Source organism: Thermobia domestica, chromosome 14 (assembly GCF_964235325.1).
Source record: "Thermobia domestica chromosome 14, izTheDome1.hap1.1, whole genome shotgun sequence".
In the NCBI taxonomy this organism is placed as follows: Eukaryota; Metazoa; Arthropoda; class Insecta; order Zygentoma; family Lepismatidae; genus Thermobia; species Thermobia domestica.
Window position 1 is genome coordinate 202,117,174 of NC_137467.1, and position 13,351 is coordinate 202,130,524.

At 39.3% G+C, this 13,351-nt stretch overlaps 2 protein-coding genes and 1 long non-coding RNA gene across 4 annotated transcripts in view; 1 reads left to right on the plus strand and 2 right to left on the minus strand.

Moving 5' to 3' along the window:
• Window positions 1–1,486: 1,486 nt before the first annotated feature.
• Window positions 1,487–1,960, minus strand: LOC145670220 (zinc finger MYM-type protein 1-like). Its single transcript, XM_081738598.1, has one exon. The coding sequence runs from the start codon at window positions 1,958–1,960 to the stop codon at window positions 1,487–1,489; it is 474 nt and encodes a 157-aa protein (XP_081594724.1).
• Window positions 1,961–1,978: 18 nt separating this feature from the next.
• On the minus strand, window positions 1,979–2,731 carry LOC145670221 (zinc finger MYM-type protein 5-like). Its single transcript, XM_081738599.1, has one exon. The coding sequence runs from the start codon at window positions 2,729–2,731 to the stop codon at window positions 1,979–1,981; it is 753 nt and encodes a 250-aa protein (XP_081594725.1).
• Window positions 2,732–10,128: 7,397 nt separating this feature from the next.
• The window catches only part of LOC145670541 (uncharacterized), a 32,181-nt gene continuing 28,958 nt past the window's right edge, over window positions 10,129–13,351 (plus strand). For both annotated transcript variants that reach the window (XR_014128332.1, XR_014128331.1), the window contains exon 1: window positions 10,129–11,647. This is a non-coding gene — a long non-coding RNA (uncharacterized LOC145670541). The remainder of the gene's footprint in view (window positions 11,648–13,351) is intronic.

Here is a 13,351-nt window from a genome sequence, read left to right on the forward strand (position 1 = left end):
AAATAATAATTGAATTATATTTTGCTTCAAATTATGTGAAATTCTTTGTTTATCGTTAATAATTGTCAAAACTCCTTCGTCAGTTTCAGAGGCGGCCTTAGTAGTATGCGGGGCCCCGGGCGGGGGGGTTCGTTAGGCGAAGCCCCCCCCGAAGCCAGGAAACATAGGTGAAATTTTTGAGGGGGTAAGGGGTTCTTATGGCATGGGGGTCGATATAACTTACGACATTAATGGTTCGGAAACATTTTACATGCATGCAAGATCAACAAACTAGAACACATAATAAAACTATCACTGACTCACGAAGCAGCTGCTTTGACGGTCACAGACGGAAGTCCACTTTCTGGTTTTTCGCTGTGCAAAATCGTTGATAAGGTCCTCGTAGTCCATTGTTGAGGCAACTTCCTTTTCGATGGACAAAATAGCTAAACCGCACAATCTGCCTTGCGACATTGTTGATCATAGATAGTTTTTGATAAGTTTCAACTTCGAAAAACTTCTTTCCGCGCTGGAAACTGTAACAGGAATTGTCAACATAATTCTGTATGCAATAACGATGTTGGGAAATGAAACTCGAATGGGCCAAACGTACTGAAGACACTCTTGGGCGGCATTGATGTTATCAGGAAGCATTTTTCGAAAAATCTTCAATTCTGCGCACAAGTCAATTCCATCCAAATCGCGTGAATCTTCTACGCGTAACATGTTGTCCAAATCCATGCAACACTTTAACAAATGATCATCGTTCAATGACCGCAAACCCTTCAAGTTGTATAGAAATCCAAAGATTGAAGCATACTCTTCCAGTTGTTCGAATCTTTTTTCCATTGAGGTAAGTGGTTGATCCACTATTCATAAGAAATATCCTGTTCTGAAGGACTCCTCCGACTAAGATGTTTCTTCGTCGTTACCCTCATAATCGAATTGTTTTTTCTTGCATCTGACTCTTCGTTCCTTGAATTTCTGAGCTACATTCATTTCGGACACAATTTCCTTTGCTGCGATCATAGCATCGGAGAATCCGGTTTGCCGGTACTTTTTCAAGAAAGTAACAAGGCCTTTGATTTGCTGTATTGCCACATCGAGCTGCATGTCAGCTAATTGCAGAGTTTTGCTGACAGCAATCACAGCAAATAAAATGTCATACCATATGATTAAGCTCAGAATAAACTCGAAGCTTTCGAGCTCATAATTTTCAAGACATTCGGCTTCACTTTTTACTAGCGGATCATTGGCGGTATCTGCGACAGTCGACAGTGCCTCCCTGACTTCTTTCGTCTGATAACGCAGCGCTTTCACACTTTCCAGGCGGCACTCCCACCGCGTTTCTGAAAGTGATTTTGTAGTCATGAAAGGCACGGTTTCCTCCAAAATTGTCCACGTTTTAGCCGAGGCAGCAAAGCATTTATATATTCTCTGTATGACACCAAAAAACGTCACTGCTTGGGAGTTGCAATTAGCCCTGTCTCCTAAAACAATGTTCAAATTATGACAGCCACACGGAGTGTAAAATGCTCGACTGTTCATGCGAAGAATGTGCGCTTGAACTCCTTGGTGTTTTCCCTTCATGTTCGCACCCCTGGCCACGGCAATCGGCGATGTCCAGACCGAGGTTCGGCAGTGCGGCAAGCAGAGCTTCAGACAACCCCTTTCCTGTTGCGTTGTCCACATCCAGAAATTCGATGAAGTGCTCCACCACCTTCACTTCCGGATCTGATACGTCCACAAAACGCAATATTATGGACATCTGCTCTTTGTGGCCAACATCAGGCGTGCAGTCAAGGATGACGGCAAAATATTTAGCAAGTTTCACTTTATCAATAATTTTCCCCTTTACTTCTGACGCCATCAGATCGATAAGCTCGTTTTGGATCCTATGCCCGAGGTAATGGTCGTGAGCCTCGTCGTTCTTAATTCGGCGGAGATGTTCTTGCATGGTTGGATCGAATTTGGCCAGCATCTCACCTAAGCCTAAAAACTAACCATTGATCGGCGCATAAAGTTTCTCCGTTCTCCCACGAAATGCGCTGTTGTTTTCGGCAAGGTACTGTACAATCGCTAGAATTCTTGTTAACACTGCGCGCCAATTCTTTTCTTTTCTAATTCGTTCTAGCATCATGTTATCTATTGCTCTACCATTGGACATTCTCCGAGCTAATTCCAACCACGCTGTCATGCACTTAACGTGATTTACAGAAACTTCGTGGTGCTGAAGTTTATCGCCAAGATGCTTCCAGTCGCAGCAGCCTTCGTTTGCTAACTGGCCTCTAGTAGCTGTCGTGCCAAACAACTTACAAGGAAAGCAAAATACTCTGTCTCTGATCTTCGAATAACTTAGCCATCGCCTATCCACTGTTTCTCCGTTCGGCATCCTCCGTGTAAAGAAATTGTTCGAAAAATGTATGTTACCTTCGTCCTTTGGGTATTCACAGTAACTTAGCCTGATTGGACCCTTCTCCACTAACATGTCACGCACTTCACTGTTAATATGTTTCCAATTACCTGGATCGTATATGTCCTCGAACAGTGTGCTCGTCGTTTGAAGAGTGTCAGAAGTATGCAGAGGAATGGTCGCACTTTCACAGGAGAGGTCACTTTCTGGGTCTGTTGCAACAACGTTGTCCCCAGAAAATTGCACCAGGTTTTCATTGTTGCTTGTGGGACAACAGGGCGTAGAAACAGTTTTGTTGCCGGCTAGTTTGTTTTCTTCGTCGGACGCAAAACTTGGCATCACAACCTGGTCTGTCGCATCACACCGGTCGCTCAGTCACAGACAAACCATCATCCGTGTTCTCAAGTTTTTGGTGTTGATCCGCTGATTTTACCGCTACAACAAACTTGTCCAAAGATCCCTTTTGCTTCTGAATGAAATCTTTATATTTCCGTTTCTTGGCTTTCGCAGACCCACTTTCGTATTTACGGAATTTGTCTCTGTCTCTACCACTCATGATGGTCACTTATTCTTTGCCCAATAAACGAATAATCGGAAGACACCCACGCACTAATCATAATATTACGTATCCACATCTCACTACGACTGCGCGGTCCGAATTCCGAAGCCAAACTGAGGTGCTACACAAGGCGTGCAATAGGAGCTATTTCTTGGAAGCGATGACTCAGAGGTGTCCGTAGCAACAGGACCACTCTTCTGATCCAAAAGCAACAAACAACATGACTTCTCACTCTATTTCGACAACAAAGAAAAGTTGAGATAATGCCATTTAGAGCCACGTGCATGGTATTAGCGTCGCCTTGTTTGCTGACCCATTGTTAATCCGAAACTCAAGGGCGTAATAATTACGATACTTTAAAACTAAAAATTTCATGCTAAACGCTTTCATAGTAATGGCGTAGATTTTGGGAATTTAAGGCTTCTAAAAGTAAAATATTGAGTAAGAAGTTCTGGTTTATGTAAACTGGTTTCCGAAGAAATTCACCACACCGTATTATTAGCCAAAGTATTCACTTTAACTCTAAGCTACGGTACATTAGAATGTTGCAGAGGCCCCGCATATTTGAGCTGACTGTGACAAGAGAATATTATATCGCGGGGCCTGGGGCGGGTGCCCCAGTCGCCACCCCCAAAGACCGCCTGTGGTCAGTTTGTTGTCCACGTCCTCGTCCCACTTGCCATTTGTCCGCCTCCTTAATTTTCCACCAATTAGCAGGAGGCTTCTGCCAACACAGAATACTGTACTTTGTAGCCCAAAATGCCTGATGTGATTTAATTTGTTAAACAATAACTATACTAAGAATAAAAAGAGAATTGCTTGTTCTTAATGCAATTGTTCTATGCTTATAAATGTTTATTCAAATGCACTTTCTCCCATTTTTATTCATAGAGATTTTGACTCAAAATCTGCAGAAACGGAATGAAGCAATTGATATTCCTGCAGATTTTGAGCCAAGGCTGTGAAACCTCTATAAATAAAAATGAGAGAAAGTGCATTTAAATACCCATTACTTCAAGAACAAGCAATTACTTCTTTTTATTCTAAGCTATGGTTACAATAATTCAATCACATCAGGCAATTTTTGGGCTACTACATACGGTGTTCCATGTTGGCAGAAAAAGGATCTGCTAATTGGTGGAACACAGACGTTTCGTCGCGGCGGGACCGCCGATTTCTGTCACTGATGGGCCAGCCAACAGTAAAATTGAAAAAACGGAAACCGGGCCGCCCGCGAGCGTCGCCACTGACCCACCAACTTCTAGCGACGCGTCGCTGGTGGGCCATCCAACTGTAACATAACAAAAATATATAAGCGGGCCGCTGGCGATTATCGCGGCGGGACCACCGATTTCTGTCGCTGGTGGGCCACCCACCAGTAAAATTGGAAAAACGGCCACTGGGTCGTACGCGAGCGTCGCTTCCGGGCCACCACTTCTTAGCGACGTGTCGCAGGCAGCCCATCAGTGGCCCACCGGCGTTTACGGCATGGGGACTTGTGTCCTCGGTGGTTTAGTGAATAAGATCGTGGGCTTCTAGTCAAGGGGTGCCCGGTTCGATTTCCGTTGGGGACAGGGAGTTCGGATCTCTCGTTAAACTGAAAGTCCCGTCCTTAGAACGTCATCATCCCATGGAAGCCAATGGCAAATCACCATGTGTTCACCTTTCGCAGGGACATTGCCCCCGAAAGACCTGCCTTCCGGCAGAATACCACATTATCATCAGAAGTAAATTAAATTATCGAAATGTTAAGAATAAAGAATGACATTAAAATACTGCAAATAAGTTAAATCAGAAGAATTTCAAAAAGGACATTTCTCGCTTTTCTACAGGTCTTTGCAAGAGAAAACAACAACTATTCGAGAAACAGTACTGTCCTGTGAAAATCAGTACGTCTGGCCACTCTACTCTAATCACAACCGCCCTCCCCCTGTAACCACCTACAGAATGCCCAATTTGTTTTAAATTTGGTTTCCGCACCTAAAAAACATGCCCATTGGGTTTATCTGCCCAATTTATTACAGTTCAACTACATGTATTCAGAAAAGTTAAGGTACCGAATAAAGTAACCGTACTAGAGTTATTTTCTCTTATCATAGGTTAAGCTCATTTTAATAGTGTACCCCGTGGATGAGTGTATCGCTTGTCACTTTGTAACCAAGGGTCTTGGGTTCGATTCCCGACGGCGGCACAAGTGTTTCAGACCCCACTTAAGCTGTAGTCCCATCTTTAGGACGTCATCATACCACGGATGGCAATGGCAAACTTCCATTGGTTCACATTGTCCAAGGACCTTCGGCTCAAAGGACCGCCTTTGGGCAAAACACCACATCTTCATCAGGCTTTTTCGGGACTTTTATAAATTGTGCAAGTGTCCAAAAGTTAGATGTTGGAAAATTTTGAAAATTGTTGTATAGAATCATCTTAGCACATACATGTTACGGTTAAAAAGTTAAAAAGGTGAATTTTAGTATGTTTTAGTGTTTTTTTTTAAATTTATTTTTACATGTATAGAAGTAGCATATACATATTTCATATTGTTGACATTTTGTGTCAAACAAAATGTCTCGTGCCAGAAAATTTCTTAAGTTTGAAGAGGTTTTGGGCATTCTAAGAAAATCTCACTTCTTTCCGAAAAAGAAAACATTAGAAACGGGATTCAGTGTCCTCAAAATTCAATATCTCCTATAGAATACTAGTAACCTAAAACTCACAATTTGCTCCACGACTGTAAGCTTAATGAGTAATAAGAAAAGTACTGTAGGGTTGCTGAGGAATATATATATAGAAAAATCCGCGTTTTTGCGTACACCTTAAGTTCATGAAACCAGAAATAAAGACCATGCTAGTTAGCTCTGTTGAATTCCTATTCGGGAGATAATGAGTTTGATTCCTACGGCCGACGATCCTAACCGGGTTTTCCAGAGTTTCTCTCAGTCCTATCAGGCAAATGGTGAGATGGTACTTGTCAAATAGCACTGGTCGGCCCCTTTTTGTAGTTAATGGTGTAAAATGGCATTAAGGCATATCTCGTGTTTGTTAAATTAATTAAATCAGGTGGTATGATTTTTCATTATATTTCTTCCTAACCACCCATAACACCAATGGACTCACATATTTAGACTCTATCTGGTTTAAATGTGTAAATAAAGTTCAGGTATGCAGGAAAATATCCCCCGTCCCTGTTTCATCCTCCATAAAAAGTTCAATCAGCGTTCCCACTGATCTGAGAAAGTCGCGCAATTTGAAGTCCGGATTTATATTTCTCAAACCGTTTTTACAGCGTTATTTTGCTACAGCAGGTTTTTCTTTTGATTCGTCTTGCGACGAGCCAAAGGTTTCATATTTCCACTTTAAATTAAATGTAACGGCATCTTAACGCCAAGTACACATGTACAGATACAACTGTACTTGTATAATCAAATTTTGCTCGGAAAAATAGACCTGTTTTTTTTTAAAGTCCTGGAATTGTGCAAATAGTGACCTGGAAAAGTCAGGGAGTTCGCGGTGGACAAATCAAATAACTGGGAACGCTGACTATTATATACACTGATATTTTAATTATCGTCTGTTTTTCATTAAATATCGAAGTTTGGAATTTGATATATATATATATATATATAAAACAATAAATATATATATGAGGATGTAAAGACATATTTTTGTACTTTTCAATGTATACATTTCTAATTTTTGGTGCAAATCCGGGGTCTAGTTTTCACAACCTGGAAATGATTGTCTAAATATGTCATTATTAGATAAGTTCGTTTGAGCAATGTAAGTTGTAGCACCTGGCGATTAGATATATGATGCGGCTCGTGCCATTTTATGATAGGTTTAGTAGCACTAGTTTGGCCATCACTGGGATAGATGTATGTTTTCAGTTCGGTTAGGTTCTGAAGCTAGATACCGGTTTGAACTCTCTCCCTTCGAACTGATCATAAATTAATCGAAAGTGATTTCAGATTTACTAAAATGATAATGACAATCATTAATGTATTTGATTGTTTCAGTGTACTAGGTAGGTTCCAGAGCAACACCTTTAAAGAGGAAAATGAAATTGTCGTATCATCTTGTTGAGTTTAAAGAAGACAGTTGCGGAGGTGTCGGGATCGTACACGAGTCTTGGCTGACTCCCAGGAAAAGAGACACGTAGTGGCCACCTCGCACGTTAATCTTTAAATATAATAAACTCTTAGCGGAGAATAGTAGGTCTACGGAAGATTGGGCTCTACACACAACCTCTACATAGATTGGCCTCTACACAGATTTTTTTTTTTATCACACAGGCTTGTTCTCGTTATCTTTGTCAGCGATATGGAAAAACAAAATGTAGATGTTATTGAAAAAAATGTTAGTTTGTTTAATGAGATAATATTAACGCGATAATCTTCGTAGCTGATCTTCGAGTCCCCCCTATGCCCTTCTTTTGTGGCCGAAGTTTAATGTTCAGTTGATATTCAAATTTGTAGAGAATGAAACGTAATAGCCCATTACCGGGTTCTGTTCGTGCGTATTTGTTATTTTCTTTATGATTGAAAGAGTTTTATTGTTAAATGTATAGGAGGCATTTCATACGAATTCACCAGAGGCATGTTGCTTCGTAGTCAGATTTGGCTGATATTTATATTACTGAAAGCTAGTGTTAAATAGGTAACAGAAATGCAATATGAAATTATTCTATAAATATACCACATTGACTTGACACCTATTCTTCCGTTTCAGGCGCTGCTATCGGCTGAAGAAATTCCACTCTCTTTCGCTAAGATTCTCTCGCTTAGCAATAGCTGAACCCTTATTGCCTCAACGCGTGGGTGTGTCGGGGTGTGAGCTTTAGTTCGCATTTTTGCCACGGCTCAAGACATTTTGGCAGCACAATAACAGATACTGCAGAAAATACAGGGTGTTCAAAAAGTGATGAATCTTCCCGAATTGGTCGTTTCTAAAACACACCCAAGAACAGGAAAAGAAACACATCTCAAAAACTATATTTGGACAATTATATAATGATTTTGGTTTTATTTGAAAGCAAAAAACTTCCAGTTTTACGTCCCACGCATATGCGGGATAGGCTAAAGGAGACGGCATATTTAAAAGCGAATGATCTATGTAAACTAAAAATGGAGTTTTTGCACGTCAAATCCCAAAAATCCGAGAAAAATATTGAGCAATATACTAAAAATATTGCCCCAAATTACTTCCGAAGTGAGACCTTTTTTACTGGTGAATCCCGGGTGGTAGAACAAAATAATTTAGTACATCACATTATCTAGACATACACAATAACATACACAAAACAACAGATAAAAAAATTAAAAAGGTAATCTCTCTATTAACTGTTCTTGAAATTTCTAAATGCGAAAGCAGATCACGGGTTAAATATTATGAGTAAATTAACAACATTCTAAAACAATATATCATGAGCCGTCAAGAAAAATGTATATCAAACCGTGAAAATATAGGGCAAAAACGAAGCCTGGGGTCCGTCCGGACCCCAGGTATGTGTTATTAGGTTAAAAAGTACCTTTTGAAATATTCAAGGTCAAATATTATGTTACATGGCACGGATAACAAAATCCTGTTTAATATCATTATGTTTATTTTTTAATGAAAGAGTAATGTTTTGGCTTTAAAATAATCCCTACACGCCGTTTGTGCCGTACCTATAGCCAAAGTTATGCAAAGTTTTCTTCGGCCTTGCATGTTAAAATTTACTTAACATTTCAAGGTTGGCAACTCTGCAACATGAAAATTGTACGTTACTGGGAGTTGTTATTTTGGAAATACTCTTCTCTCATCAAGTACTTATTATATCCAAATGTCATGAAATTTGGAGATGGCGAGGTTGAAAAGTATATTTTTTTGTGATTTGTAATGGTAGTTCAAGCCACGGAATGCACTCTGTCTGTGTATGTAAATGCCATCAAAAAGTCAAGTGGATGAAGCAAGCCACCCACATATAAGATTATAATGGTATACTCGATATATTAGTTCCAGAGAGACGAAAAAAATGGTCTTCGTTGAAATATGGACAAAACTTGTGCTTCAGACTGCAACCACGTAAGGGTATAGTAAAATTATAATAATTTCATTCTTTAGAAATAATACATTTTTAATTTCTTGATATGTCATTGTGTATGTCTTATAATGTGATGTACTAAATTACTTTGTTCTACCATCTGGGATTCACCATTAAAAAAGTTCTCTCTTCGGATGTATTTTAGGGTACTATTTTTTGTATAATGCTGAAGATTTTTCTCGGATTTTTGGGATTGGCTTACACAGATCATTCGCTTTCAAATAAAACCCAAATCATTATAACTGTCCAAACAGTTTTTGAGATCTGCTTCTTTTCCTTTTTTTGGGTGTGTTTATAATTTTGAAGATGCATCACTTTTCTGAACACCCTGTATTTTCTGCAGTATCTGTTAGAATAATTTCATATTGCATGTCTGTTACCTATTTAACACTAGCTTTCAGTAATATAAATATCAGCCAAATCTGTGACTATGAAGCAACATGCCTCTGGTGAATTCGTATGGAATGCTTCCTATACATTTAACAATAAAACTCTTTCAATACTCTGTGATTACTATAGATATTCAAGGTATAAGTGAAGCGATTTCCACGAAGTAGGAAAAAATCGTAACGGATACAATTGTTTAAAGTGTTATGGAGTTGAAATCTCTTGCTGGATGGAAAAATTAATGTATATTGAATTAGCTAATACTTAGAGTAAAAGCATATTCCTATAAGTCACATTAAATAGGCTACTTTTCGATTTTAATTAGTTTCCAGTCGAGTGTAATAGGAAATTATACCCGTTTCAATTAATCGTTTTGCGTTCAAATTCGTTTAGTCAGGATGAGCGAACAAAATGCAGATATAACAAGTCTCATCGAGTTGTCTCCTTGTATGTCTTGGAAACTTACGTTAGTGTGTGTTTCTTGTTTATGTTATATATATGAATTGTTGCTTTCTGTTTTTTTACTTTTCCTTTCTATCGAAGTTTCTGGTCTCCCGTTTCAAAACGTCCACGACTTTCTGTAGTCGTAAACTCTGTTTGAAAGGTGTCAATGTTCTTCCTCATGAACAAAGCCTTAAATTCACAATCACCGTGTATGTGTGTGTGTGTGGGGGGGGGGGAGTTTCGCCTAAGGATTGTATCACTCACCGTATTGACTTGTCTGTGAGATACCATCCTTCGGCGAACCTTCCCCCATACACGATGATTGTGAAAGAACATTGAAAATTTTCAAAAAGAGTCTACGGCTGCAGAAAGTCGTGGACGTGTTTTAAAACGGGACACTAGAAAGTCAATAGAAAGGAAAACTACAAAGCAAAGAAAGCAAGATGTGTGTGAAGGAACAGCCGCAATGTTAGATGGCTGCACTAGTCTCGTATACAACTAATGTGTTTTGGGTTTTCTGGTGCTTCCACAAAAGTGCACACCCCTTATGTACCGGTAGCAGTGGCTTCCGCTTAAATTGTCTGATTTTCACATACGTTGCAGCCTACGACGAGTACAACAAAAGTTGTCATGGGCGCAAGCTCTGGAAAATTCATATGCGCGCGTTACAGCGCCTCAAGTTTACATATGGCCAAAATATGGTTTAGGTCAAATCGCTTTGTTTTTTATTGGCCTTCGCCGGCCAGGTTGGCTTTTTTGTTAAATGATTTTTAAATTCGACAAGCTCTACAACATATGTGAAAACAATCTTATTCCAACTGAAGTTTACATGAACACGAGCGTGCTGTAGCGCGCGCATATGAGTTTTCGGAGCTTCCAGGTGTCGATTGCTACAACATATGTGAAAATCAAGTGATTTACACTTCAGCCACATGTAAACTCGAGCGCGATGTAGCGCGCACATATGAGTTTTCAGAGCTTGCGCCAGTGACTTTTAAAGTACTCGTCATTGTCTACAACATTTGTAAAAATGAAGCGATTTGACCGATGCCACATTTCGGCCATGTTTAAGCTTTAAGCGCACTGTAGTGCTCGCAGGTCATGTGTAATGCAAATGAGAGTTTTTCAGAGCTTGCGCCCATGACAACTGTTAATGTACTCGTCATGGACACCAACATATGGGAAAAGCAGCAAATATAACCAAAAGCCAGTGCTCCACACAGGGTGTGCGGACTACTGGCTGATTTCAAACATTCAACAAAACCATTTCAAGGTGTCAATTTGTGCCGAATGTTTATTTTTGATTCACAAGTAAAATTGCTTTATTGTTATACAGAGAAGCTCCAGCTTGTTATCAAACTTAATCTAACCTTTTAAAGACGTCGAATATCCAAATTCGGCAGCGATCGACACCTGAATTTACTCCCCAGCTCTGAAAATATGAACACTGTAGTATCATATTTGTTCTGATAGCGAAACACTTGAAAGTATTTCAAACGTTTTTCACACCTCTGAATTTCATTACCGTCTTCAGATGACCTGGTCAAGGCAAGAAGAAAGCTGGTACAAGCCCAGGATGAATCGAATCTAGAAACTGATAACGAAATTACAGGGCGACCTCAGAGGAAGAAAAAGCGTCCGAGTAGATTAATTAGTGATGATGGTGATGATAGTGAGGATGAATTTTATGTAAGAGGGCAATGTCGTACGAATTGCAGGAATTCATCACTAAGTTTACCTTAACCGCCTCGTTCATTACCATCAGAACCAGCTTCATGTGATGCAGGTGTGTATTTTTTATATTCTCTTAATTAGTGCCGGCCATTGTGTTGTTTGTCTGTGTGTTCTGCCGAATGCATGAACTGATTCGAATGAAATTTTTACAGATTGTTTATTGTTCAAAGTACAGGTCAGGCTCGTTGGCGAAGTACATCGGACAGTGGGGTGAAACCCTGTTCTGAAAGGACAAAAATGTATGAAAAACAATAATTTTGTATTAAACACAAATTTAATGCACTGTCTTCTGTTAGAACAACATTATAAATGTGCACACACACTTTGGAGACTCCAGGTATCTGTGTGGACGGGAGGGAGGCTAAATCAAAGAAGGGGAGGGGGTGGAACCCCCTTAAAGGGCAAAAATGTAGAAAAGCAAGAAAAAAATAATTTAAAACGAATTTAATGGACTATTCCAGGGACCTTTGGATCAAAGGCCTGCCTTCGGGCAGAACACCAATCATCAACTTCGTTATAGGAATCTTATAAATGTGCAAACATACTTTGGAGATTCCACGCTGCTGGTTGGGGGTGGGGTTGGAGGGTGCAAAGGAATACTCGAAAAATGAATCCGAATAACATTTTTAGAGATTAATAGCGAGGTCTACTGTTAAAATAACCTTCATACTAGTTAGATTTGAGCACAGTTGCATACAGGGTGCAGTTTCCTGCCGTTTGTGATCAAATATTCAATTTTGACGATAAGTCTTTCCTTTTTTACCTGTGCAGCATGACTGATTTGTGCAGCTGAAAGTGCATTGTAAGGACATCTAAAATGTGCCAGGGTTTATCCCCGGTCCTGTCACATAGTTTCCACTCTTTAAAATTAATATCTGCACCATACAGAGTATTGGCACAAAAAAAAAGAGACTAAAGCAATGCTATTTATAAAACACACACCCTTACATGACAAGTCAGTGCGTCTGATTAAGGTCTTGTTACAAATTGCATCTTGTCAAGTAAAGTATTTTTGGGAATAAATAAAATTGCTTTCGTCATATATGTTTGTTTTTAGTGAATAATATTTCAAAGTGGTATACAAGTTCACTCAGAGTCGCTCCGTGCAGAGTCCACACTTTATTATTGTTAAAATTGAGTTTGTTTACCTATATGCATACATTGACGAAACAAATCTTCGTGTCATTTCAAACTGCGTTAACGTAGATACAACTATAGAAAAGCAGAGTGGAACTGAAATTTAAAGCTGCTGAAATTGTAAACATTATTCATTGTATGCCAATAGGCAGATTTCTTCAGGAATATACCTGTTGCAGAGACCCTCATGTCTGAAATTCCGGAAAATTTCTAAACAGTTTCTTTGATCACATCCGCACACAAAAACTTTGCTTGTGAACGACATAGCGGCTACAATTTTGAAACGGGTTAAAACCAAACTTGGCTCAAAAGTCGGTTTGTAAAATATTTCAGATAATATAATTAGTATACTCATACTTTGTGTCCAACACTTTTAATCCGGATAAGTTCATTAGCCAGAATAATCAGATGGCAAATTTCAAAATGGCGGCCATTCAAACAAAAAAAAAAATTCTAATTTTCATGATTATTACCCAAACAGAACCAAATTTAGCTGGAGTGTTTGTAATATGTGAGTTGACCAAGATAGTCACAATGATCCATCAAAAAAAGTCCAAAATAGTTGGCATTTAATTGTCTAAAAAACATGTGTGCCGCAATTACGAACGTTTCGGAACCA

Coding starts and splice junctions, on each gene's coding strand:
- LOC145670220 (XM_081738598.1), bottom strand. CDS start 1,960: ATGCTGGCCAAATTCGATCCAACCATGCAAGAACATCTCCGCCGAATT.
- LOC145670221 (XM_081738599.1), bottom strand. CDS start 2,731: ATGCCAAGTTTTGCGTCCGACGAAGAAAACAAACTAGCCGGCAACAAA.